This window comes from Lemur catta, chromosome 3 (genome assembly GCF_020740605.2).
Source record: "Lemur catta isolate mLemCat1 chromosome 3, mLemCat1.pri, whole genome shotgun sequence".
NCBI lineage: Eukaryota > Metazoa > Chordata > Mammalia > Primates > Lemuridae > Lemur > Lemur catta.
In genome coordinates, this window is record NC_059130.1 from 80,972,881 (window position 1) to 80,997,293 (window position 24,413).

The 24,413-nt window shown below is 38.0% G+C and overlaps 1 protein-coding gene across 1 annotated transcript in view; it reads left to right on the plus strand.

Annotated features, from left to right (window-relative positions):
* Positions 1-24,413, plus strand: part of C3H1orf87 (chromosome 3 C1orf87 homolog) — a 72,716-nt gene that overhangs the window by 10,148 nt on the left and 38,155 nt on the right. The window contains exons 3-6 of the mRNA XM_045546429.1: positions 5,969-6,188; positions 19,335-19,469; positions 20,143-20,406; positions 22,675-22,796. Of these exons, the coding sequence (XP_045402385.1) occupies positions 5,969-6,188; positions 19,335-19,469; positions 20,143-20,406; positions 22,675-22,796 (741 nt within the window). The remainder of the gene's footprint in view (positions 1-5,968; positions 6,189-19,334; positions 19,470-20,142; positions 20,407-22,674; positions 22,797-24,413) is intronic.

Below are 24,413 nucleotides of genomic sequence, written 5' to 3' on the forward strand. Positions count from 1 at the left end.
AGTCTTAAAAATGTATGTACTTTGGCATAAAATCTGTATCCATGTATCAAGCCTGTGAAAACAATTATGGACGGGCGTAATGGTTTAGTTTCAAGATTTACATAAGAAAGTATAAATCTGGGTCCCAGTAGGAAACAGATTACACACTCAAATTAGGATGATTCAAGAAAGATTTAGCTACAAAGGGACTAATTACAAAGACGCAGGCTGAGATGAAGAGAACTGCATGGTACAGAGCAGGCCTCCTGGGTTGGCAGCTGCAAGGTTGGTACAAGCACCAGAGCTGATGGGATGAGAAGAGAATATTACTGAAACATAATGCAGGAAGCATCTAGCTTCTTGTAGCTCAGTCCATCTTGAGAAAAGTACCAGCCTTTGGTCAAGAGACGCAAGTAGCCTAAGTCAACCTTGCAGGAAAGAAACCACCTCCTGCTGAAGCTGCACATTGGCCAGAACCAACCAGAACTGGAGGACATGGGAGCCATTGATAGAGTCCACCCAGGTCAGCTTCCTGGGGTGGAGAAGGATAGTGAGAATCGAGGCGCAAAAAGAACATCTCCAGCATAGCAGCAATATTTAGATGGATAAAAAGTTGGAAACCAAGTTAACATTCAACAATATAGGACAAGTTAAATTAACTCTTGTATATCCGTATAAGAAATACTATTCAGACATGTAAAATGTTGTTGCAGAGTCACAAGTGTTGACCAGTAAATATATCCACATTATATTGTCAACTGGAAAAATTTTTTTAAAGATTACAAAGCTGTATAATCTACCTTCGGTTTAAAAGAAAAAACAAAAGTTCATGTGTATATATATATATATATATATATGGAAACTTTATGTAAGGAGATAATATACTACCTGGCCACGTTTAGTTTCACCAGTTAAAATTTTGAGATAGCACAGATTTATATTTGTAGAGTACACTTTCTAAAATCTGTGATCTCTTTAGATTTCCCTGATTGAGCTCAACCCAATTAAACAACATAACATAGCAATAATTATTGCCCCCCCATTCTCATAGACTGTGGGGATGCATCCAGGGGGATGATAAAGAGAGAGAACTGTTTATGCTGCAGCCTCTCAGAGTACAGATAGAAGACCTGGCTCAGAAACTGTGCCCTACAGCACAGAGATAATTGGTGAAGAGGCCAGACCATTATACAATCATTTTGCTTAGACTTGCAAAAGCAAAACAGGAGAGAATGCAAGTGCAAAAGACATTAAATTTCATGCCGATAAAGGTTGGCTCCAAGATTTAGAAGCTGCACAGTCTGTAAAGCCCCTGGGAATAATCTACCTGAGGACATGATGATGCAACAGTGTTTCAGGTTTTTCTTACCCCTGAAACGAGGGAATGTGATTCAGAAGAATCCTGCTTTATCAGAACAGATTTTTAATGCTAATTAATATTTGTTTTTTTAAAGTAGGTGATTTCTTGAACTTGTATTTACTATGACTGGTAAATAGATGATATTATCTCTTTTTATCTATTTAAATAGATTTCCCTGAGTTGCTACATATTACAAAAACTTGACCTTATGAACTCTAGTTTTGTCTATCAATAAAGAAAATTTTGGAGTCCAGAGGAAAGAGCATCCCTTTGCACCTGGGTGATGAGGGAGTTTATAAAGGAGCTAACACTTTAACTTATGACTAACATAAAATTATCATTTGTTAAGGACTGATTGAGCACCAGGCTAGGTGCTCAATATTTTACGCATCTTATCTGGATCAGGATTATTTTTCTCATCTTACAAATGAGAACTTGAAAATCAGAGATGTGAAGTAACTTGCCCAAAGTCACACAACATGGAAGAACGTATATGAATATATGTGTGATGGCTGATGCATGAAAGCATTTAGAACATATTAGCTAATATCATTACAATGATGAAGAAATGATTTAGGCATAGGTTTGGGAGTTGAATGAAAATACTTTTAAGATCTTTTTGAAGAAGAAATTTCTATGATAATAATACATGTTATGGCTCCATGGCATAAAAAAAAAGAGAAAAACGAAAAAAAAAAAAGCCTTCACACTTCAACACAATAACATTTGCTACATTAGCACAGGCTTCACATTTCAGCTTCCCTGTGGAGTTTGGTGAGATTTTCAGCTGTACTCCCCTCCGCTTTACTATTTTATTTTTTATTGTCTTTTTAAAAAGAGAAAAGTCTGGTTGTGTTGATTATCTCTTATTACTCCCAAATAAGAACACGCTTTCATTTACTGAAATTAGATCCCCATTCACTGTGTTGGCACACTCTAGGCTGTCTTCTCCAGAGGGTTTAGGGCCTGTTCGATGGTGCACAGTTGGAAATTGGTGGCATTGAGTCGCTGCCAAGGCTGGCAGACCTTTAAGATGGCATCTGGTGACCTTTTGCTGAGCCCCCTGGGTCCTCCATTTGAGATTTTATGTTCTCAGCAGGGGTGTAATCCAAATCAAATGTGAGATCTGGTGAGCCGGAGCTACACGGAGGTGGGGCCGATGGGGATCCCTACATTGCTTTGGGCGGAGGATGCTACCAGACACCCTTGCAGTGTTTCTTTATAACCCTGAGATGCTGAGCTCTAGAGGAGGCTGTTTCTAAAGGGCTGGTTTGCAGGAAGAGCCCACTGCGAGAGAGGGAACAATTGGACAGTTTTCTCCTCATTTATTTATCATCCAGCAACACAGTAATCCTCCTTAATTGCTCTCCTTCCTGGATGACACTAAACTCTTCGTGGCACCCTGGGAGCAGCAGCTGAGGTCAGAAGTACATAGGCAGAAGCTGGCTGTGTCTCACTTCCAAGACAGTATTGATGGCATTTTTTTTTCTTCCTTTGAAATGGCAAATTTCTATTTTCAGTAATGTAGGTAGATAGCAGACAAGCCCAGAAGAAAGAACTGTGAGTTTGTGAACAACATAACGACCAACGTGTGTTGACGAGTAATTGTTTGTGCTAACCATAGACACATATCGTTTCTCAGCTGGAGAGTCATTTTCATGATAATTTTTAAAGTGCTATGTATTTTTTTTGGAAAAAAAAAACAGCTTTTACTTGAAACAGATTTAACAGTTATTTTTGGTTTTATATCTACTGTGGCTGTTTTACAAGACAGGCAGATACATGTCACATTTCTTGAGCAATTCTGTCCTGAGACTGGCTGCGAAAGGATTTTGAAGATGATTAAAGCAAAGATAATATATCACCCACGCCTTCATCCAGAAGAGTTATCTCTGACCCGTGACCATTTTTGCCTTCACAACCTGCATTTCCTACTTTGGTTGCCTGCTCCTCTACTTTCTGTCCCTCACATAATCCCAAACTTCCATGGATCCTCCCTTAACTCTACTGGCAATAGGTTTAAATCCTGGCTCCAATAATGAAAAACTATGTAGAATTGGGCAAATCACATAAACTTTCCAAACTTTATTTTCTTCATCCTAAACTGAGAATAAGATGAGCACCTGCTTATAGGGTTGATTTGAGGAATAAATAAACTAACATACGTAAATAAATACTGTGTGGCTGTCATGTAGTTAAATGTTCAGCAATACTATTATTTTTGTAATCATCGCAGACCATAGTTACTTCTCTTTCTTATGAACTCCAAATAGTACTGATTCTTTGTGACATTCATTTGGTATTTATTTATATATGGATTAGGTATGTTTCCTAGTATTTATGTAAATTTTATACCAATTTAACACTTTATAGAAATATATTTACATTTACATAAAAGTGCACATGTCATAAGTCTACCACTCACTGAATTTTCACAAACATGATATACCCACGCGCCAAACACCTAGATCAAGAAACAGAAGGGCCCAGTATCCTAGAAGTCTCTTCATGCTTCCTTCTGGACTATATAGCTCCCTGCAAAGGTAAGAACTATCCTGACTTCTAGAATCAAGTTTTACCAGTTGTTAACTTTATTGTTTATGTTATTTTTGGACAACCAAATGAAATAAGTTTCTTAAAGTCAGGGAAGAGATAGTATATCTCTTCTCTCATTGCAAAAACTATTTGTCAAACATAAAATCTCCTTCTAGTATGTCCATCTTGCACTATTATCACTTGACTACATTCGTCTGGCAAAGCCCCAGTCCTGGTATACCCCCCTGTCTGCCTTCTTTGCATCTGCATGAGGATTACTGGGTGCAGTGCCATCCACCCCCTCAGACTTACGCCACACAAATCCATCGTCTCCAACCCTAGGTGGCCACTCAATGGGCCCAGCCAACCCGTCTTGTTTTTCTGATCAACTCCCTCTAAATGTAGGTTTCCATCAGAGTTCTTTCCTAGGCCTTCTTTTCTTCTTGTGCTACCACTACTACCAAGAGGATGACTATAAAATTAAGGTTTGGCCTATTCAAATCAACAAGTATTGGAGTAATTGTTTTATGTTCGGATAACATGACATGCTTTAAAATAGATCTTTTCCCCTGTATCAATAATAATAGTTAGAATTTATATAATAGATGTCTTCTAGGTGCAAGGCATAGCTACTTTGAAATTTATTTTTTATTATAAAGTAACATTTTCTCATGTAGAAAATTTAGAACAATAATATTATAAGATAGAATATGATATAATGTATTGGAGTGTAATGTAATACCCTGAGTTCTACCACCCAGAGATATTTACTGTGAACTTCTAGCATATTTTTTTCTAGATTTAATATACACACACATTATACGTATGCATTTTACATATTTGAGATAGTCATGCTTTCCACTTATTTTTATAACTGGACATTTATGTGTGCCATTAAAATTATTCACAGCTATCTTAATGGCTTCATACATTCCATCATATGAACACAGAATGAAATATTAAATATATCTACCTATCATTAATTATTTATAGATTCCAAATTTTTTCTTTTGCATTTTTTCAAATACACAGTCTTAAAAATTGATCTATGTCAAAATGTTTTTTTTTTTTTTTTTTTTTTTTTTTTTTGAGACAGAGTCTCACTTTGTTGCCCGGGCTAGAGTGAGTGCCGTGGCATCAGCCTAGCTCACAGCAACCTCAGACTCCTGGGCTTAAGCGATCCTACTGCCTCAGCCTCCCGAGTAGCTGGGACTACAGGCATGAGCCACCATGCCCGGCTAATTTTTTTGTATATATATTTTTAGTTGGCCAGATAATTTCTTTCTATTTTTAGTAGAGACGGGGTCTCACTCTTGCTCAGGCTGGTCTCGAACTCCTGACCTCGAGCGATCCACCCGCCTCGGCCTCCCAGAGCTAGGATTACAGGCGTGAGCCACCGCGCCCGGCCGATCTATGTCAAAATGTTTCAACTTCCTGGCTTATAATATGTTTTCTCAGGTATCCCACTATGAGAATTATATCTGTTTTCTATGTTTAAAAATGGTGCCTTGTTAGTGTTTGATTAGTAAGTCTTTAGTTATAAACAAGATTGAACAATTTTTAAATTTTGTTTTTTATTTGCACTTCTTTGAATTATTCCTACAGTTTTTTTTCTTTCGTTTCTCTGCTTGCTATTAAACTTAACTGGAAGACTACTAAGAGAAAAAGAAGTCTCAAGGTGGGGCAACAGAGGAGAAACATGGAGCAGAATTGGAGCTGGAAAACTGTTTTGACTTTCTTCCATTTCTGATGCTGAAAGTACCTGTTAGATTTATAAGTAAGAAATGTGATAACCTCTAGGGTTCATTTTTCACACTGCTCATTACTTACAATAAGGGTTTTGGAGCAGATGGATAGATTATCTTTACGAGTATGAGGAAGAGGGCAAGGGAAAAGACAAAGCCTGAAAAGACAAAAACATGGCCTTTCTATGGTAAATGATCCACAAACAAATAACCAGTGTTTTCTTCTACGTTCCACCGTATTGAGTTACCACTGTTCACACCACCAAACTAACACCTTCCATTCTTATACCAGCCTAGCACATGAAGAGGCTGCCTGTGAGTAACAAAGTGCAAAACTGTTTCTTCACAGCAAGGAGAATGAGAACATGAAAACAGAAACTCAAACAGTGCTCCAGAAACCCACAACTGGTAATGCAAGCCTCCCAGCTCCTACTAACCTCACGGATGAGCAAACCAATTATAACCCAGATGGTGGGGAAGAGAGCAAGCACCCAGAGAACATTCAGAAACCAGAGAACAACCAGAAACTTCTAAAAGGAGCAAACAATAGCAGATTCCTGGATGGCAAAGTGAGTAACAAGAAAGACCCAAGTTTTCCTGGTAGTTTATTAGGAAAACACAGATAAAAACACAGGTTCATACAAACATATACTTGTACAAATGGTAATTAATATATTTTGCATGAGATAGAAAATAGAACCAGTTTTTTTTCAATATGAAAATGAATTTCAAGGTTATTTTGTACACTGCATCTTTGTTCACGATCAGTTGAGTTGGTCATCCTACTCTGCCTGTGGCTAACTCAGTGATACTCAGCGACACAGTGATAAGTATCATTATATATGCAAAGCTGGGGCACGTTGGAGGGGAAGGGTCTGTCTGCTTTCATATTACTGGAAGAGATAATTTACTTTTAAAATCCAGTGCAACCATGTCTAGATATCAAAAAATTACAGGCCCCAAACTGTCTTGATAGAAATATATATCACTGCATTCTGTTCACAATCAACCAAACAATCCATAACAAACTAACTTGATAATGATGAATCTGAATGATTAGTAATTTGTAATTAAAAAGCAAGTATAGCAGCAATTGAAAACTGGATCTAAACCAAGACAAAACTAATGATTCATTGATAACAAAGTACTATTTCCAAAATTGCTGAAATTGCAATTAAATGGATACACAGAGTAGGAGTTTTACAATGCAGCCAAGCATTAAGCCACAGCCAGATATTTTAATAGAATACTGAATTAGAGTCTGCAGTAAACTCTAACATAACTATTTTTAGTTTGTGATTTTAATAGCCTTTTCTAAATCGCTGAGATGCTAGCTCATCTGTAGCAGAGGGGGAAAATGAATGCCTATGGATTTGTGATCTTTTGCTAAGAACCATACAAAGGATTACAATTTTGGAGTGGTTAGCAGACCATCTATGGACCTCAGACTGCACTCTGCAAGGTCTAATTGGACACTGAAGTCCAGAAACAAAAATGATTTGCCCAAAATATTAGTGGCACAATCTGAGCTGGAACTCAGGCCTCCCAGTCCTCGGTTGATGTGTTCTTTTGCCTTTCCCATGGTGAATCCTTGAATTTAGGGCCTTGTTAGAGCAGGAGATATTGCATGTGGAGGTGAAATAATCTATTATGAATTTAAAGACCTCTGAGTTTTTACCCTAATTTTGACTCTGTCATTAATATATTTGTTGTTGTTTTTGCTCCCCAAGAATGACCTTGGTAATAATATTATAGTTATAAAACACTTTATTGCTGACTGGCTGCTTTCAGGTAAATTTTATTATTTACTCTTTGGAATTAATGCTGTGAGGTAGATGCCACTGTTATTTCTGTCACGGTAGCATAGATGATAAAACTGAGACCCAGAAAGTTAAAGTGACTCAAGTGTGCTGATAGGATGTTTGCCCAGGTTTTCTTTCTTTTTTCCCCTTTACTTACATTTTTATTGGTATTTCTAATTATAAAATATTACATAATCAGGTAGATATTTTGGAAAAACAGGAGAATATAAATAAGAAGAAAATAAAACTCAACCAAAGAAAACTAGTGGTTTTCTTTCCCTTTCGTCCCCTTCTTTCCTCCATGCACAGATATATAATGAGAATCATTATGTCCATACTCTCTGTTATTCCACTTGATTCACTTCACATCAAGAATTCTCCCCTTGGCATGAAAAAAAATTTATCCTACACATGATCTTTAATGGCTGCATGTGAGCTACACTCAGAACTAACACTTAGATAGCATTTACTATGTGCCAGGCACTATTCTGAGCTCGTTGCTTATATTAACTAATTTACTATTCCCAAGCACCCTATAAGGTAGGAACTTTTATTATTTTCAGTGCGTGGATGAGGAAACTGAGAAACAGAGAGGTCAAGTGCCCTTCTGAAGTCATAAAGCCAAGAAGTTGCAGAGCCACAATTCAAGCCTAGGTTCTAGGTCCTTAATCACCAAACTCTATCCATTTCTTTATACAGACATAACATGGTTCATTTAACAAATCCTTTAAGGGCATTTAAGCCATTTCTAGTTTTTCTCTTATACATGGAAGTCTGTTTCTTGACACTCCTCCTAACACATCAAGCTGCCCATTCCTGCCATGGACTTTGCATTTGCCATTAGAAATGGTAGAATGTTCATTGGGTAAACTGTTCTGGAACTTCCATGATCTGGATTATTTGCCAGCTCTGTGGTCCCAGAGGGAGATGATTTTCCCCTCCCCTCCCAGGACTCCACAGGGTTTCTCGGGGGAGGCTCAGCGGGGCTAACACACAGCCACCAAACATAGGCAGGCCTTGTGGGAGGTGCGGGGACCGGCTAATTGGTTCTGTCTGCTGGGCGGGCATGTGGTGCTGGCCCGCCAGATGGCAGACACAGTTTCCTGGTACAGAGACCCTCATTACCACCTTGACTAAGTGGTAAGTGGAATCCTGCCGCAATTACAGAAGCGCACCAATCAGAACTCCTTCTAGATCCTTATCACTCACACATAGATGAAAATAAGCTTTCCTGCCTGGGATGTAACAAGCAATCTGGACTGGCTGAATTGGCTCCAAAAGAGAAGTTGCTGATACAGGCTGAGCTAACATGGGTGAGGATGGGCAAGTATGAAACTCTTTCCCAAATTACGGAGTAAGTTTGAAAAGTATTATTGGTAGGAGGGAAGGGAAGCTGAAAATGTTAAGAGAATCCATGATTATATATATATATATATATATATATATATATATATATATATATATATATATATATATGTATATATGAATAGTAAGATACCTTAGAAATCAACAAATACAAAGCTTCCTTTCATAAAGAGAGACCCAGAGAACTGAAATGGTTTGTCCAAGGTCTTACAAGAAAAGAGCCTGGCTCTTCGACAGCTAGCCCAAGGATCTTTTTGCCTCCAAATTCCACTCCTTATGGGTAAGTTTTTGAAAAAAATACATATTGTTTATATTGTTTCTCAGAAGCATTAGTTCTGCCTTCTCTCAGAAGAATAAAAAAGAATGTGTGACTAGCAACAAACTCAGTAGTGCAGTTTCAAAAATAAAATTAGAGTGGTTTTCTTTCTTTCTTTCTTTTTTGCATCTGGCACCATGAAAATGAAAGTGTTAGTGCTTTTATTTTAATAATCATCACAGTTGATTTGGAGGGTATGCTTTTCAAAGCTCTTTCACAGGTTTTGTCTTGTTCTTTCTTCACAATAGCCCTGTGAGGTAGGTAGAGGCACATTATGTTATCCTCATAATTTTATGGATGAATAGACAGATATCAAGGATGTTTCCACTTGGTTGTGCATTTGTAGCTCTGATTCAGCATGTCCAAGGCAGAACCTTTGCTCCCGCTCTTCTTCCTGTGTTCTGTGCCTCACAGAATGGTCCCACTATTCTCCCAGTCACACCAGCAAGAAACCTAGGCATACTTTCCTCCTCTCCCTCCCTGACACTCTGATATCCAACCAATCACTGAGTCCTTTAATTCTACCTCCTTCATGTCTCTCCAAATGTCCTCTTCCTTTTGTTTCCTCTGTCATCACTCTAGTCAGACCACCATTCTGTCTCACCAGGGAGATTTTAATTATCTTCCAACTGACTTTCCTGTCTTTCAACTTCCTTTTTTGTATTGGTCGGCTATTGCAATAAATACTTCCGTGTAATCAATCACCCCACTCCTCAGTGGTTTATAACAATAATCATTTATGGGTACATCTACAGATGTGAGCTAAGGCAGCTTTTATTTTTCTCAGTTGGGCTTGTCTGGGCTTGGCTCCAAACTGTGGATTTGGTTCAGGTATGCTCTGTGCTTTTCTTATTATTCTGAATCCACTGAGCTCCTCAAAGCATGTTCTTCTCATGGTGATGGAAACTATTCAAGAGGACAAAGTCAACCACAAAAGCACATTTTAAGTCTGCGCTCATGTCATATCCACTAACATCCCATTAGTCAAAGCAAACTACGTAGCAAAGCGTAACACCACTAAAAGAGCAGAGATATATGTGCTACACCTCTGTTAGGAGAAATTTCAAAATCACTGAACAAGTGTTGCCTCTGCTTAAAGCACGTAAAAATTATTGTTAAATCCCCATTGCCCTAGCATAAAATGCAAACTCTTTGACTTACCATTCTACCTCAACTCTGTCTGTTCTCTATTTCTCTCTCATCCCCACCTTTCACTAAACTGAAATTATCTTCCACAAATAGAGTTCTGTTCCCTTTGACCTCCCATCCTTTGCCCATGCTATTCCTTTTGGGTAAATTCTCTTCCCTCCATCTTCATTTGATTAATTTCTAATCACATGAAGATCTCAACTAAGATATAAGCTCCACTAAGAAGCATTATTGTCTGATTTTCAAGACTGTGGTAAATGCCTTTCCTAATGTATTTCTAAGTGAATCTGTGCATACTCCTAAGTGGATGTTCTCATACTATTAAAATAGGCTGTTTCCTTATCTGTCTCCTTCCACAAGTCTGTAAGTCCCCTGATAATAAGAATTGTGGCTTGTTCATTTTTGTTTTCAAAATACCTCTCTCTGTATACTAGCCCAAAGCCAACATCTAATTTAATGGGCAAACACTAGAGGTTTTCTCATTATAGTCTGGAAGAAGTCAAGAGTACCCACTATCTCCATTGGTTTTTAACATTATGCTGAAGGTATGTGCCAATGTAATTAAATAGAAGAAAGAAATTATAGGCATAATAATTAGAAAAGAAGAAGTGAAACTGTTTTCAGATGACAAGATTATATATTTTAAATCTCTAAACAGCTAATGAGAAAACTATGAAAACAATAAAGAGAATTTGGCAAACCAGAAAGTTATAATATCAATAACACAAATCAATGGCCTTCATATATATATTAAAAAAACTAGATAGAAGATAAAATGGAGGAAAATGCACAACTAAATTAACTGAATAAATAAATCAAATGCCAGGGCATAAACTTAACAAAAAATGTCCAAACCTTTATGAGAAAAAATATAAAGCACTCCTGAAAGACACAAGGATGTATTTGGAAAAATGGAAAGGTATGCTGTGTTCTTGTACAGAAAAAGATAATATCATCAAGATGTCAATCCTCCCTGAGGTAATTTATAAATCTGATGGGATTCCAACAAAAATAGTATTATAGTTTTGTTTCCTTTTGTTTTGCAATGAGCCAATTTGATTATAAAGTTAATTTGCAATAACAAACAAGCATGAATAATCAGAAAAACTCTGAAAAGAAGAGCAACATGGGTAATGGGTAAGATACCATTACCAGATGTTAAAACATAAAAGTTTCCATATTTAAAATAGTGTGGTTTTGGCACATGAATAGATGAAAGACCAATGGAATTGAAAAGAAAAATCCGAAAATAGACACAATGGCATATTGTAATTTTGTGTATGAAAAAGGTGATGTCGCAAATTAGTAAAGAAAAGATGGACTTTTTAATCAGTGATACTGGGATTATTGGATAGCCACAGGGAGTTTTAAATTGTGCCTATTCCTCATATACCATACATATATAGGATACATCACAAATAGATTAGAGATTTAAGTGTAAAAAAAAAAAACTATATAAGTTGTACAAATAAAACTTGATGATTTCCTCTGTTATCTGTGATAAGAGGAAACTTTCTTAACTATAACTCAAACAGCAGATACAATAAGAAACAGAGTGATAATTTTCACATACATACATGGCCAGAATCACTGTAAACAAAGTATATTAACATTTGATAAACTGGAGAAAAAATCTGCAACTTGTATCACAAATATATTCCTCTTCTATAAAAGCTTCTATCTGAAAATGGAGAAAAAGGACAGTAAATTATCAGAAAAATGGGCAAAATATACTAATAGATAGTTCATAGAAAAATAAATATAAATGGGCCTTAAACATATCAAAAGATGTAGCCTTGCTCTTAGTAAAAAGAATGTAAATTCATTCTGCACTGAGATACAATTTCTCATTGGCAAAATCCAGGAAATTGACAACATACCTTATTGGAAAGCTATGGGGAAACAGATATTCTGCTACACTGATAGAAGAAGTTTAAAATGGAACAACAGCTTTGAAAGGAAATTTCACAAAACTTAGCAGAGCTACATATGCATTTACCTTTTGACATGAAAATCTCACTTTCAGAAATCTTTCCCAAAGACATACTCAAAAAATATTAAAATATTGATACAAAAAGTATCCATTACAACGTTACTTGTTATACCAAAAAACTATAAACAACCTAAATGCCCATCAATAAGGGACTGGTTGAATAAACTAGGGTGTATGTACATCCATACATGCAGTACGGTGAAACTATAAAATGAAGAATATGTATCGTTGTATGGAGTAATCTAACTAGATATATTATTAATTTAATAAAAGCGAGGTAGAGAAAAGTATGTAGTTTATGCTACCAGGTCTCTATCTCTTTATCACTCTATCATCATCTGCCTATCCCTTTTTTTTTAAATGGTGGAATTAATTAAGAACTTAAAAAAATGGTTATCTATTGGCGATAGATAAAACATGATGGAGGAATCAAAAATAGAAACTTCTCTGAATAAATCTTATTTTGTAGATTTGGTTTTGCGACTGCATAAATATTTTACATAATTATAAAACAAAATTAAATGTTAAGAAAACCAATTCCTAAAAATCAAAAACAAAATAAAATACATCTGGTTTAGTTAACTATTGCCGAATAACAAATTGCCCCAAAACTTAGCAGCTTAAATCAATAAATATGTATTATCTCACAATGTTTCTGAGGGACAAGAATCCAGGAGTGGCTTAGATGAGTTGCTTTCATCTAAGCCACTCCTCAAGGTCTCTCGTGAGATTTCACTCCAGACATCATCCAGGGAGGCTTGACGGCTAGAGGATCCACTTCCAAACTCAAACTCACTCACATGGCTATTGCCAAAGGTCTCAGTTACTTGCTGCCTGTTGGCAAAGGTCTCAGTTTTTGTCCATTTAGGCCCCTCTCTAGGGCTGCTCATGGCATGGTAGCTGGATTCCCAAAAAGTTGAGTTATCAAAGAGAGAAAGAGAGAGCATGCACACCAAATAGGAAGCCACAATATATTTTATAGTCTAATCTCAGAAGTGACATACCATCACTTCTGCAGTATGCTGTTGGTCACATAGACTCATCCTAATTAAATGTTGGGGGATAGGGGACATAAACTGGGAAGAAGGGATCGCTGGAGCCACCTTGGAGACTGGCTACCACATGAACCTAACTATACATTAATCAGCAATAAAACCAAACGGAGTGGAACTATTGTAAATTACTTTAAAACATAATGACTTGTATGTCCCTGGTGAGATATTTACTGTATGGAAAATATTTTGTGAAAATGTATCTTTAAATATTTTCAATAACTTTTATGTTGATATTGTTATTCTGTAGTGGGATACAGCATGTGAATAATCACCTTGGTGGTTTTTACACTTGCGATTTTTGGTATAGGAGAAATGAAATACAGATATAACATTGATAAAATTACATAAAACCCCTATAGTCCTACATTTGAATTGGAAATAGCAGTACAAACTCTTTTTCACAAATATATTTCCTAGCTTTGACCACTGAAAAAACTTAGAAACAGAGACTGATTCCATAGCAATGAGCACCCTAGCACCTGCCTTGTATTCAGATAAATTCCAATGGCTGATTCCAGCTTTGAGCCTGGAACATCTACTTGTACCAAAAGCAATAAAAATATAAAGACCCCCCAAGACTTGTCCACAAAAGACTCAGAATCTAACTTAAAGAGGTTCCCGCTATTTAAAAATGAGATAATTTGGGCATCAATAAAAATAATAATTGCAGTAGATTGAAACACATTAAATATGTTTAAATCCATACATTCATAATGCTCTTTTAAAAAACAGAACAAAGCTCATTGGTCATTCAGAAGAATGCTAGGGAACAAACTATTTTAATAACCAATAAATAAAATAATAGAGCATTTTATTCAATAGTCTACATTTTTCTTTTCTTTCGTATTTTTTTTCTTTTCTTTTTTTTTTTTTTTTTTTTTGAGATGGGGTCTCACTCTGTCACCCAGGCCACAGTACAGTGATACAATCATAATTCACTGCAGCCTTGAATACCTAGACTCAAACAGTCCTCTCACCTCAGCTTCCTAGGTAGCTGGGATACAGGCATGCACCAAAATGCCTCCTGGTGAATTTTTTTTTTTTTTTTTTTTTTTTGGAGCCTTCCAACCTGGAAAATTTTACTGAATTATTTTCATCATGGGGGTACATAAGTTCAGGTCATATACATTGTCCATGTCCCGCCCATCCCCCCGAGTCAGAGTCCCAAGCGCGTCCATTCTCATCCTGGTGAATTTTTTTTTTTAATTTTTATAGAAACAGGGTCTTGCTATGTTGCCTAGGCTGGTCTCAAGTTCCTGGCCTCAAGCTATCTTCCCACTTGCTGGGCCTCCCAAAGTGCTGGGACCAGTCTGCCTTTTTCTATGCAAATTGTATTTTAAGTTATTGTTGAAGAACAGAAGTTTCTCATTAGAGAAGTATTCCTGTTAACTAATGAAGAAGTAATGATAGGATGAGCATATCACCAATTTTCAAAGCCCTAATTAAAAAAAATACACTTAAGCAATGAGTGCTGGTGCCTGTGAATATGACAAAAAGAAAGACAACCAGACAGCATTTGCTTTTACGGGAAAATATACCATCTATGAAAAAAATCCTGCCAGAAAAGTTGAACTTGAATATGAGCAAGACTCTAGATCTAACTACTATTTGACTAGAAATATACGGTACAATTTCTTAAATAACACAGGGATGCAGGCAACAAAATCCAGACTGTATAAAACTCTATAGGGCAGACAGCACAGCTTCTTCAACAAGTAAACTGATAAAAAAAAAAAGTTACAAAAAGAAAGGGGGGTGAGAAGAACTAGAAATTTAAAAATACATGAGAGATATTAACCAATCACAACATATGAATCCCATTTGGTTCTTGTTTTGAATAAACAAACTATAAAAAGATTTATTAGATAATTGGGCGATTTTAAACACTGACTAGATATTTAATGATAATGAAGAATTATTGTTAATAATAAGGAAGTTTTTAAGAATGATAATATTATTATGGTTGTATTTAAAAAGAGTCCTCATGCTTAGGGCAGTGGTTCTCAAACTTCAGTTACTGGAAGGCTTAATGAAAACACAAATTTATGGTCTTCTCCCCTAGAAATTTTTATTTAGTGGGTCTGGGATAGGTCTCAAGAATTTGCATTTCTCACAAGTTCCCGAGTGATGTTGAAGCTTCTAGCCCGAGGTCCACACTTTAAGAACTGTATAGATACATGCTGAAATAATGTGGACGAAATCACACACTGTCTGGGGCTCACTTCCTCTCTGATGGGGGTGGTGGGTAATGTGGGTGTAAATGAAACAAGATTGTGAATTGACGATAAAAGCTTGGTGATGAGTATATGCAGTTTCATTATACTATTCTTTCTACATGTGCCTGTGTTTGAAGTTTCCATCACTAAAAGTTAAAATGCAAATAAAATATACATTTTTACAAATATAAATAAAATAGTCAAATGATTAACATTCATCATATTCATTTGTTCAAAGCATATATTAAAATCACATATTACATACAATATCAATTTGAAAATATTACTTTTTTCAATTCTACATTTCTTTTTTTTTTTTTTTTTTTGAGACAGAGTCTCACTCTGTTGCCCAGGCTAGAGTGAATGCCGTGGCGTCAGCCTAGCTCACAGCAACCTCAAACTCCTGGGCTTAAGCGATCCTACTGCCTCAGCCTCCCAAGTAGCTGGGACTACAGGCATGCGCCACCATGCCCGGCTAATTTTTTTTTTCTATATATATTTTTAGCTGGCCAGATAGTTTCTTTCTATTTTTAGTAGAGACAGGGTCTCGCTCTTGCTCAGGCTGGTCTCGAACTCCTGAGCTCAAACGATCCACCCACCTCGGCCTCCCAGAGGGCTAGGATTACAGGCATGAGCCACCGCGCCGGCCCAATTCTACATTTCTTAAAAAAAAATATTATCAGACCTTTTATTTGCACCTTTCTCATGGTTGTTCTTATCACTAACGCCCTGTTTTGAGCCATTTAACAGGTTTCTAGAACACATCAAGACCTTGGACCAAGTTGTTTAAGAAATAGAACTTTTCAAATCTGCATGTGATGCTATCTCTGGAAATTTTCCCTCAAGCCCCAGCTACCCATTGCACAATATTGAGACAATTTGTCACATTCACTTGTTCTGGAGGAGAGTGTTCATGACTTCCACAACGCAACCACTTACAATTAGTTTTACTTATAAGCATCTTAAAAACTTGTTATACTTCCAACTCTTGCAAGTTCCCATACCCTAAGAGAAGGTACTAAATCTGTGTTAGGTTTCCATGCTTCATTTGTACCAATTCTTTTAAGCAATTATCACAAAAATAGCATTGAGCAGAGTTACTTTAGGCTGTTGTGTCATTCCCCAAGCAGTATTCTGTGACCCAATGGAAACCAAATGAAAGAAATCTGTACGTAGTATTTGAGATTTTGCAGGTGCTCTGGCAAATCCTAAGGTCAGAAACACTGTGAATCTTGATCAAAATTCCCCATTTTATCTTTTTTAGCACATGGAGACAGTCTTTACTTTTGAGAAACCTACAGCCCAGGGTGATTGACGTCTGAAACCCAGCATGCAACTGGCCTGAACCAATGCACCAAGAGCTCCTTACCATTCTCCAACACAGTTCCTCTAGTCATTCAACAGATTCAGCACTGTTTTTGATGCTAGGCATCAGCAGAGTACGAGACAGAGTCCTGGTCCACATGGAGATCAGATTATAGGAGAGAAATACACAAACAATAACAAAAACATAGTTTTAGGATTTATAAAATATTGTAAATACATGACATCCATTCTTCACAGCATTTCTAGGAGTATGATATATTTTCCTCTTTCCATAGGTGAGGCCATAAAATTTTGTCTGTAATGTCTAGGCCACAAGACCTGTGAGGGCAGGGATCATACCTGTCTTTTTTCCCCTGTATCTGTAGTGCCGATGATAAGGGCACTCAATACATTTCAGTGTTTAAGTGAGAGCAAAGGAGAGTAAAGGACACCTTGACACCATGGCAATGATGAAGGGTTGATAATGTTTCTGTAGAACACCATCACATAGAAGCATATCAATTCTCAGAGGCAAAGAAACATGTGGCTGAAAATGGAAATATTTTATGTTGCAAATAAATATAATGTCCTGAAATCAATATGTCTGAAAAGCTTAACCAAATATTTTGAAGAGTGAAATTGCTCTGTGGACTAAATGTTGCATCTCTCTTGTCATAGGGTAGTAATGCAAAGCAGGGTTCAAATCTTGTCTGTACATTTTACTAGGGAATGAGTTTTGGACAAGTCTGGTCTAATCATTGCTATATTAAAAACATTTCAATGGCTCCCTATTGCCCTCAGAATAAAGCATAGATGCTAACAAGACTGAAAGTTATTCACTGTCTTTCTCCTCCTTCTCTGCCCAGATTTATCTTTTGCCTTTCCCAAAAGTTAAACTATGCTCTGAAAGCATCCATCTCTCTCCCTTCACAGGCAGGCATGCTCCTTTGAAGTTTTCTATATCCAGTTCTCTTTTCCTGTAACCTTTTTTCTTCTCTTCTTCTCCTCCTCTCCACTTATTAGCCTATCCAAATCCAAATCTGATTTACCTTGCAAGCCTAAACTTGTATGTCGTTGCCATCAGACCTGGACCACCAAGTCCTGGTCAGGTGGACCATGGATTGTTCTAAGAGTGGCGCTCACCACCCCTTATTGTACTGCCACGGTGGTTAGCCATGCCTCCCCCTATCTGCACGTTCTGTGAAAGCAGGGGCCCAATCTGTCTTGTTCACTTGTACGACCTATCACAGTTCCTAGCCCTGACTAGGTAAGCCATAAATATTTCCTAAATGAAACAATAAAGTTATTACTTCCTACCTCATAGTAAGAGTTAAATTGAATGACTTAAGCAAGGCACCCATGTGGAGCCCTGTAAAGAGTATGTGCCAAATAAATAACTTTTGTGATTTTTATGCCTATTCTAGAACTCTCTGTCATTCCTTCCTACTCTTCCCACTCTAAAGACCCTCTTGGTCTGTCCTTAAAATGCTCATGACCACAAAGCATCTGTAGGTTGCTATCCATACTGATAGGTTATTCAAGGTGACCATTAATTGAGTACAGACACTCAGATTTCAGAGAGTCCTTCCGATCGTGTCTTCTTTCAATTACTTGATATTAAAAATAGCCATATGTCTCGATTTGTGGCCAGGAGTTTGTTTTAATCAGATATGGTAAGGTGACAGACATGGAGAGAAGAGTTGATTATACATGTTTTCCAATAGAAGAGGCCATGTCACCCCATGCAGGGCCACATGGGCAAGCACAAAGTCTGGTCTGAAGGCAGAAGAGGATTGGGAAGGAAAAAGCACAGGCCATGAACTTATTGTGGGGTTTCCATGGGAAAACCAAGGCAGGGTAGGGTAAGCAGCTTGGGATGGCTAGTTTGAATAATTCCACCAGGCTTTGGGGAATAGAGGCTGTCCCTAGTTTTCTGGAACCTGGTCCTGGGTTGATTTAGGGCAAGGGAGAATTCACTTGGTTTGTGTGTTATATAAAGAAGGTGGGGTCACTGCCATTCCTGAACCTACTAATTAAAACAGCCTAAGAATACCTTTATCTCTATTAAGAACTCCACATTTGCCTACAAATACCTTATGTTTTACCTATTCTTTTGTCTTCTTGCCCACACAAGACAGCATCTAACTGCAAATATATTTTTCAAATGTGTTAAATGCATAATGCTGAAATTGGTGCTGAGGCAAGCTTTCTTCATTGACTACATGGGCTGAAGTTCATTTAGAACTGGAATGTCTTTACAGGAATTGGTTGGCTCACTCCTATTCTCCCTTCTTTCCTCTTTTTCTTCCCTTTCCCCTCTTCTGCTCCATGCTTCCATTTGTCTTTTGTTTCTTTTTTAATATTTTAATTTTAAATATTATGTGTACATAGTAGTTGTATATCTTTGTAGGTTACATGTGATGTTTTGACACAGGCATATAATGTGAATAAATCAAATCAGGGTAATTGGGGTATCCATCAACTCAGGCATTTATCATTTCAATTCCCGTTCAGGCAAATGGCTATTGCAGCTCTGTACCAACTGGTGACCAGTCCCTATCCTATGTGCATGGCCTCCCCAGGAGAAAGCTTAGAGACTGGTCCTTGGAACAGATGGTAAGCAGTGCCAGTGGCTCCAACCAACCTGAGGTGTGTATACTAAGTTGTTGAGTTGTTTTCTATTGTGGATGAATGGAAATTATTTGTTGGCTGTATATTTTGATGTGGTGCAAATGATAATACAGTCCAAGGATGGACTGATGGATACCAGACTCTGTATGTCCAGTCAGTGTTCCAGAAAGCTTCCCTGGGGAGCTCACAGGCAAACCCAAAACATCTCAACTGAACTGCTAATCTCCCCACACCCACCTTCTTCCTCTTCTAGGGCTCCTAAGCTCAGGAGGGACCCTTGTGCCGCCAGTTAACTCAGTTAGAACCTGGGCATCGACTTCCATCAGCACCACTAGCACTTAAACTCCCAGAGCCATTGGGCCTCCAAGATTCATTTTCCAAATTCCCATACCATCCCAAAAAAGTTATGATGTAAAAGACAGATGTTGTACATTGAAGCACCTTGACCAGAGTATGTACTCTGAAAAAATGTGCTTTCTTTCTTCTTCTGGAGGAACAAATCTGCGACATTGTAAGCTCATGAATGCACCACCAGACTAAATCCTCACCTTCAGTGCCGCCAACTTACCCTGTTCTAGGCCAGCCTGAGAGCGATGCTCTGACACCAGCCCCAATACACTTCTGCTTCCCTGCTTGGTCTTTAGCCATCTCATTGTAGTGCTCTGTTCTTTGTTTTTCCTTGTTGTGTTAGGATGTTGGCCTGAGGTCAAACGGGACAAGAAAAGAAGACACTTTTCTTCTTGCCTTGGTCAGAAGAGAGCTCAAGTCACATCCTTTGAGTTCCAGCTTATTAGACAAGCTTCTGAAAGAGCTGAAGATCCTGGACCCCATCTCTTCAGGATGTCTTCTCCAATCTCAGCTGAGCCGCCTCTTCTTGAGGCATGGAGTCCCTCTCCAGTTACCAACAGTCAAGATCCTTTGCCAGAGATTTTCTAGGAGGGGCTCTCCTGAAATGGTATAGCCATCTTGCCATTTTAAGTGTGGGTTCTTTTTGTTTCTATTACTTGTACCTGCCAGGGTAATAGAATTAAGAGGTTGCTTCTTTCTTGGAAATGACCTTTACTATTGACCCCTAGGATAAAAATTTTATTCATATTCACATGTGGAAATTACCAATTAGAATAGGCTAGAACAGACAATAGATTCATTTAGGTCTGCCACAGCACTCACCCAGGCAACAGAGTGAGAGTCTATCTCAAAAAACAAACAAACAAACATAAATAAAACCAAAAAAAAGGAGATTTATTAGGTATCTGAGCTCTGTTGAATTTCTCTTTAAAGGACTTTCATTGTCTTCTCTTAACACATATTAGGTAGTTACAGAATTAAAATAATGGGCCCACTGGGTCTATCCTGGAGCTGTGGTTCAGTCTACGGGCCCCAAGGTAAGAATGAAAAACTGGACTAAGATCTCTTATGTGTCATCACAGTTTCCTAGAGAGTGAGAGGTGGGAGGTGTCTCTCAAATGCAATTCACCACCACCATTTTCCTGATAAAGAAACTGAGGCCCAGAGATTGTCAAGGAACTTGCTCAGGGCACCCAGGGAATTAATGGCAGATCTGAGGCTGAGACACAAGTTCCACAATGACAGGGCTGGGGTTCTTTCGGCACTGCACCTCCCAACCTCAAACCTGTGGCTAAATACAAAGTGTGGTCCAAGTATAACCAAATTTAGGGAGCCAGAGGAAAATACCCTAAAACAAGAAGAAGTGATAGCAAAGGGCAAATCATTAGTGAGCGGGTATCAATAGTAAGACAATAGACAGAGTGCATAAACCTCAAAAAAGAAGGCCTGGGCTTAATTCTAATTCTACCAGCGTTAGCTCTGTGATGTGGGCCATACTCCACTTAATTTCTCTGATGCCTCAGCGATCTTGGAAAACCAGGCCAAAACAAAACTCATAGACATAGTCTCAGGATTTAGTAATCTGATAAATGCAAAGTAATAGAATTAGTTGTATATTTATTAGAAGTATTTAGCAATACAATGTCAACTTATTAGTACAACCTGTATGAATCTTCAGTTTGACCAAACTTTCTGGCCTGAGACCTAGTTTCTACCAAGGACCCTATGTAGCCTCCATCCCCCACTTCTCCCCCTCCACTACCCTGTACCTGTCTGCCCACCAGAGACCCTATGATTTCATCCAGCCCAGCCATGGAAATGGATGACATTCCTTCAGTCCTTTCCAAGGTAGAAAAAGGGTCTTGGAATTTTTCACCTAGCCAAATAAATTCTTGTCTTCATATTTTCTGAATATAGCTGCTGAATACATCTACATATATCTGAATATATGTCTGCTCAATATACCTAATGTATAATAAATATATAAGCAATGTGAGAAAGAATAAGAAAGAGAGAAAGGGAGAGAGAGATGGGCTAGAGGTTGAGTTATGCTGCAGTTAGCAACCCCAAAATTTTAGTGACTTAAAACAACAAATGTTTATTTTTCATTTATATTGCATTTCCATAGTCAGCCACAGGCCCTTCTCAGCACTGTAGTTATCTTAGTTCCAGGACTCAGGCTGATGAAACTGCCACTCTAGGATATTTTTGGACATGATGGCAGAGAGGAAAAGAGAGAGCTCCAAAGGGTCTCATGTCGGCAGTTTATCCTCCACCCAGAAGTGGCGCACATCACTTCTACTCACAAATCATTAGCCAGAACTGGTCACATGACCATACCCAACAGGGCAACCAGGAAGTCCAATTTTACCCTCTGTCTACAAGGGAAAATAATAGGAATATTTGGTAGAAAGCACTAGTGATTGTGATACTGTATTTTTAAAGTGGATTTTTTTTTTTTTTTTTTTTTTTTTTTTGAGACAGAGTCTTACTTTCTTGCCTGGGCTAGAGTGCCGTGGCATCAGCCTAGCTCACAGCAACCTCAAACTCCTGGGCTCAAGCAATCCTCCTGCCTCAGCCTCCTGAGTAGCTGGGACTACAGGCATGTGCCACCATGCCCGGCTAATTTTTTCTATTTTTAGTAGAGACAGGGTCTCACTCTTGCTCAGGCTGGTCTCGAACTCCAGAGCTCAAGCAATCCTACCACCTCGGCCTCGCAGAGTGCTAGGATTACAGGCATGAGCCACCGCACTCGGCCTAAAGTGGTTTTTAAAAGTTTCAATGGTAAAAATTTTCCAAATACTTTTATTTCAGTGGGCCTCTTTCCCTTACATGTAAATTAATGAGGATATTTTATTTTCTATTTAATTTTCAGGTGCATTATGGAAAGCTACTCTTGTTTTTAAAAGGTGCAGCTTCAGATAATCCACAGCACAGCAAAACAGTTGTGGACAGCAATCTGAAGAAAACTGAGAGTCGCAGCAATCACAGCCAAAGGTATTTTTCTCCCTTTTGTGGGCAGATTGTTTCTAGATGTCCTAGTCAGTTTGGACTGCTATAAAAAAGTACCATAGACAGGGTAGCTTATAAAGAACAGAAATTTATATTTCACAGTTCTGGAGGCTGAAAGTCCAAGATCAGAGTGCCAGCATGCTGGTGAGGGCTCTCTTCTGAGTTGCAGACTGCTGACTTCTTGCTATGTCTGCATGTTGCAGAAAGAGAGCAAGCTAGTTCTCTGGCCTCTCCTTATCAGGGTACTGCTGTGGTTTGAATGTGTCCCCCAAAGTCCATGTGTTGGAAACTTAATCCCCAATGCAACAGTGTTGGGAGATGGAACCTAATAAAAGGTGCTTAGCTCATAGGGCACTACCTTTATGAACAGATTAATGTCATTACCAAGAGAGTGGGTTTATTATAAAAACAGGTTCAGTTCTTGCTCTTGCCCTCTCTTGCTCTTCCTCTCTCTACCATGGGATGAAGCAGAAAAGGCCCTCACCAGATGTGGGCCCCTCACCTTGGACTTCCCATCCTCCAGAACCATAAGAAATAAATCTCTATTCTTTATAAATTATCCATTCTTGGGTATTCTGTTATAGCAGCACAAAATAGACTGACAGAGGCATTAATCTCACTCATGAAGGCTCTACCCTTATGATTAATCACCTCCCAAACCGCTGTGCTGCTTCTAATACCATCACATTAGGATTAGGTTTTCAACATATGAACTTCGGTGGAAAGGGAGACAAACATTTAGTCTATAGCACTAGATTTCTAGAGTTGGCAGGGATCTGGGAGGCATTCACTTTAAAACCTCACCCAATGCAGAATCATTTTCCTCTTCACCAACACTTGGCTTATGCTTAGAGTTTTCGCTCTCTCTCTCTCTCTTACACAGGCCAGCATAGAAAGTTATTTGCAGCAATTGCATATGTTTCTTAACATCAAGCATGTGTCTTTTTATGAAGTTGCTATGTGAAAATGAAAAAGCCTCATTACGAAATAAGAAATGATTATATACGGATGTAGAGCTCATCTATAAAGTGTGATTTCAGAAATATGTTCACTCAGTGAACTCCTAGGTTACAGGCACTAAGAAAGAAAGGTTTGAGGTACAAGAATCAATAATTCCTTCATATAATCACAAGGGAAAGAAATGACTCAGAATAAAAATCGGATGTAAGGAATATCATTAGAGATGAAGCACAGAGATGTATGATATTCTTCATGTTCACCAAGAAAAGTGACAAATTGCAGTGGTTAGGAGCATACTCTTTATAGCAGAACCCTGGGCTTAACTCTTATCTCTGCCACTTAGTGGCTAAGTGACCTTGGCATTTCACTTAACCTCTCTGTGCTTCCATTCTCCAACTAAAAAATGGAGATAATGGGCTTTACTTCAATTCATTGATTTATAAGAGTAACTGAGTTACTAAATGCAAAGTTCTTAAAAACAGTGCCTGGTACATAGTAAGTGCTATATGAGTGTTGTTATTATTTTTTATTTTAGCATATTATGGGGGTACAAAAGTTTGTTATTATTTTTAAACTATCCTTCAAAAAAACCCTCTTTTCAGTTACAAATAATGTGACATAGTGGTTAAGAGCTATGGCATT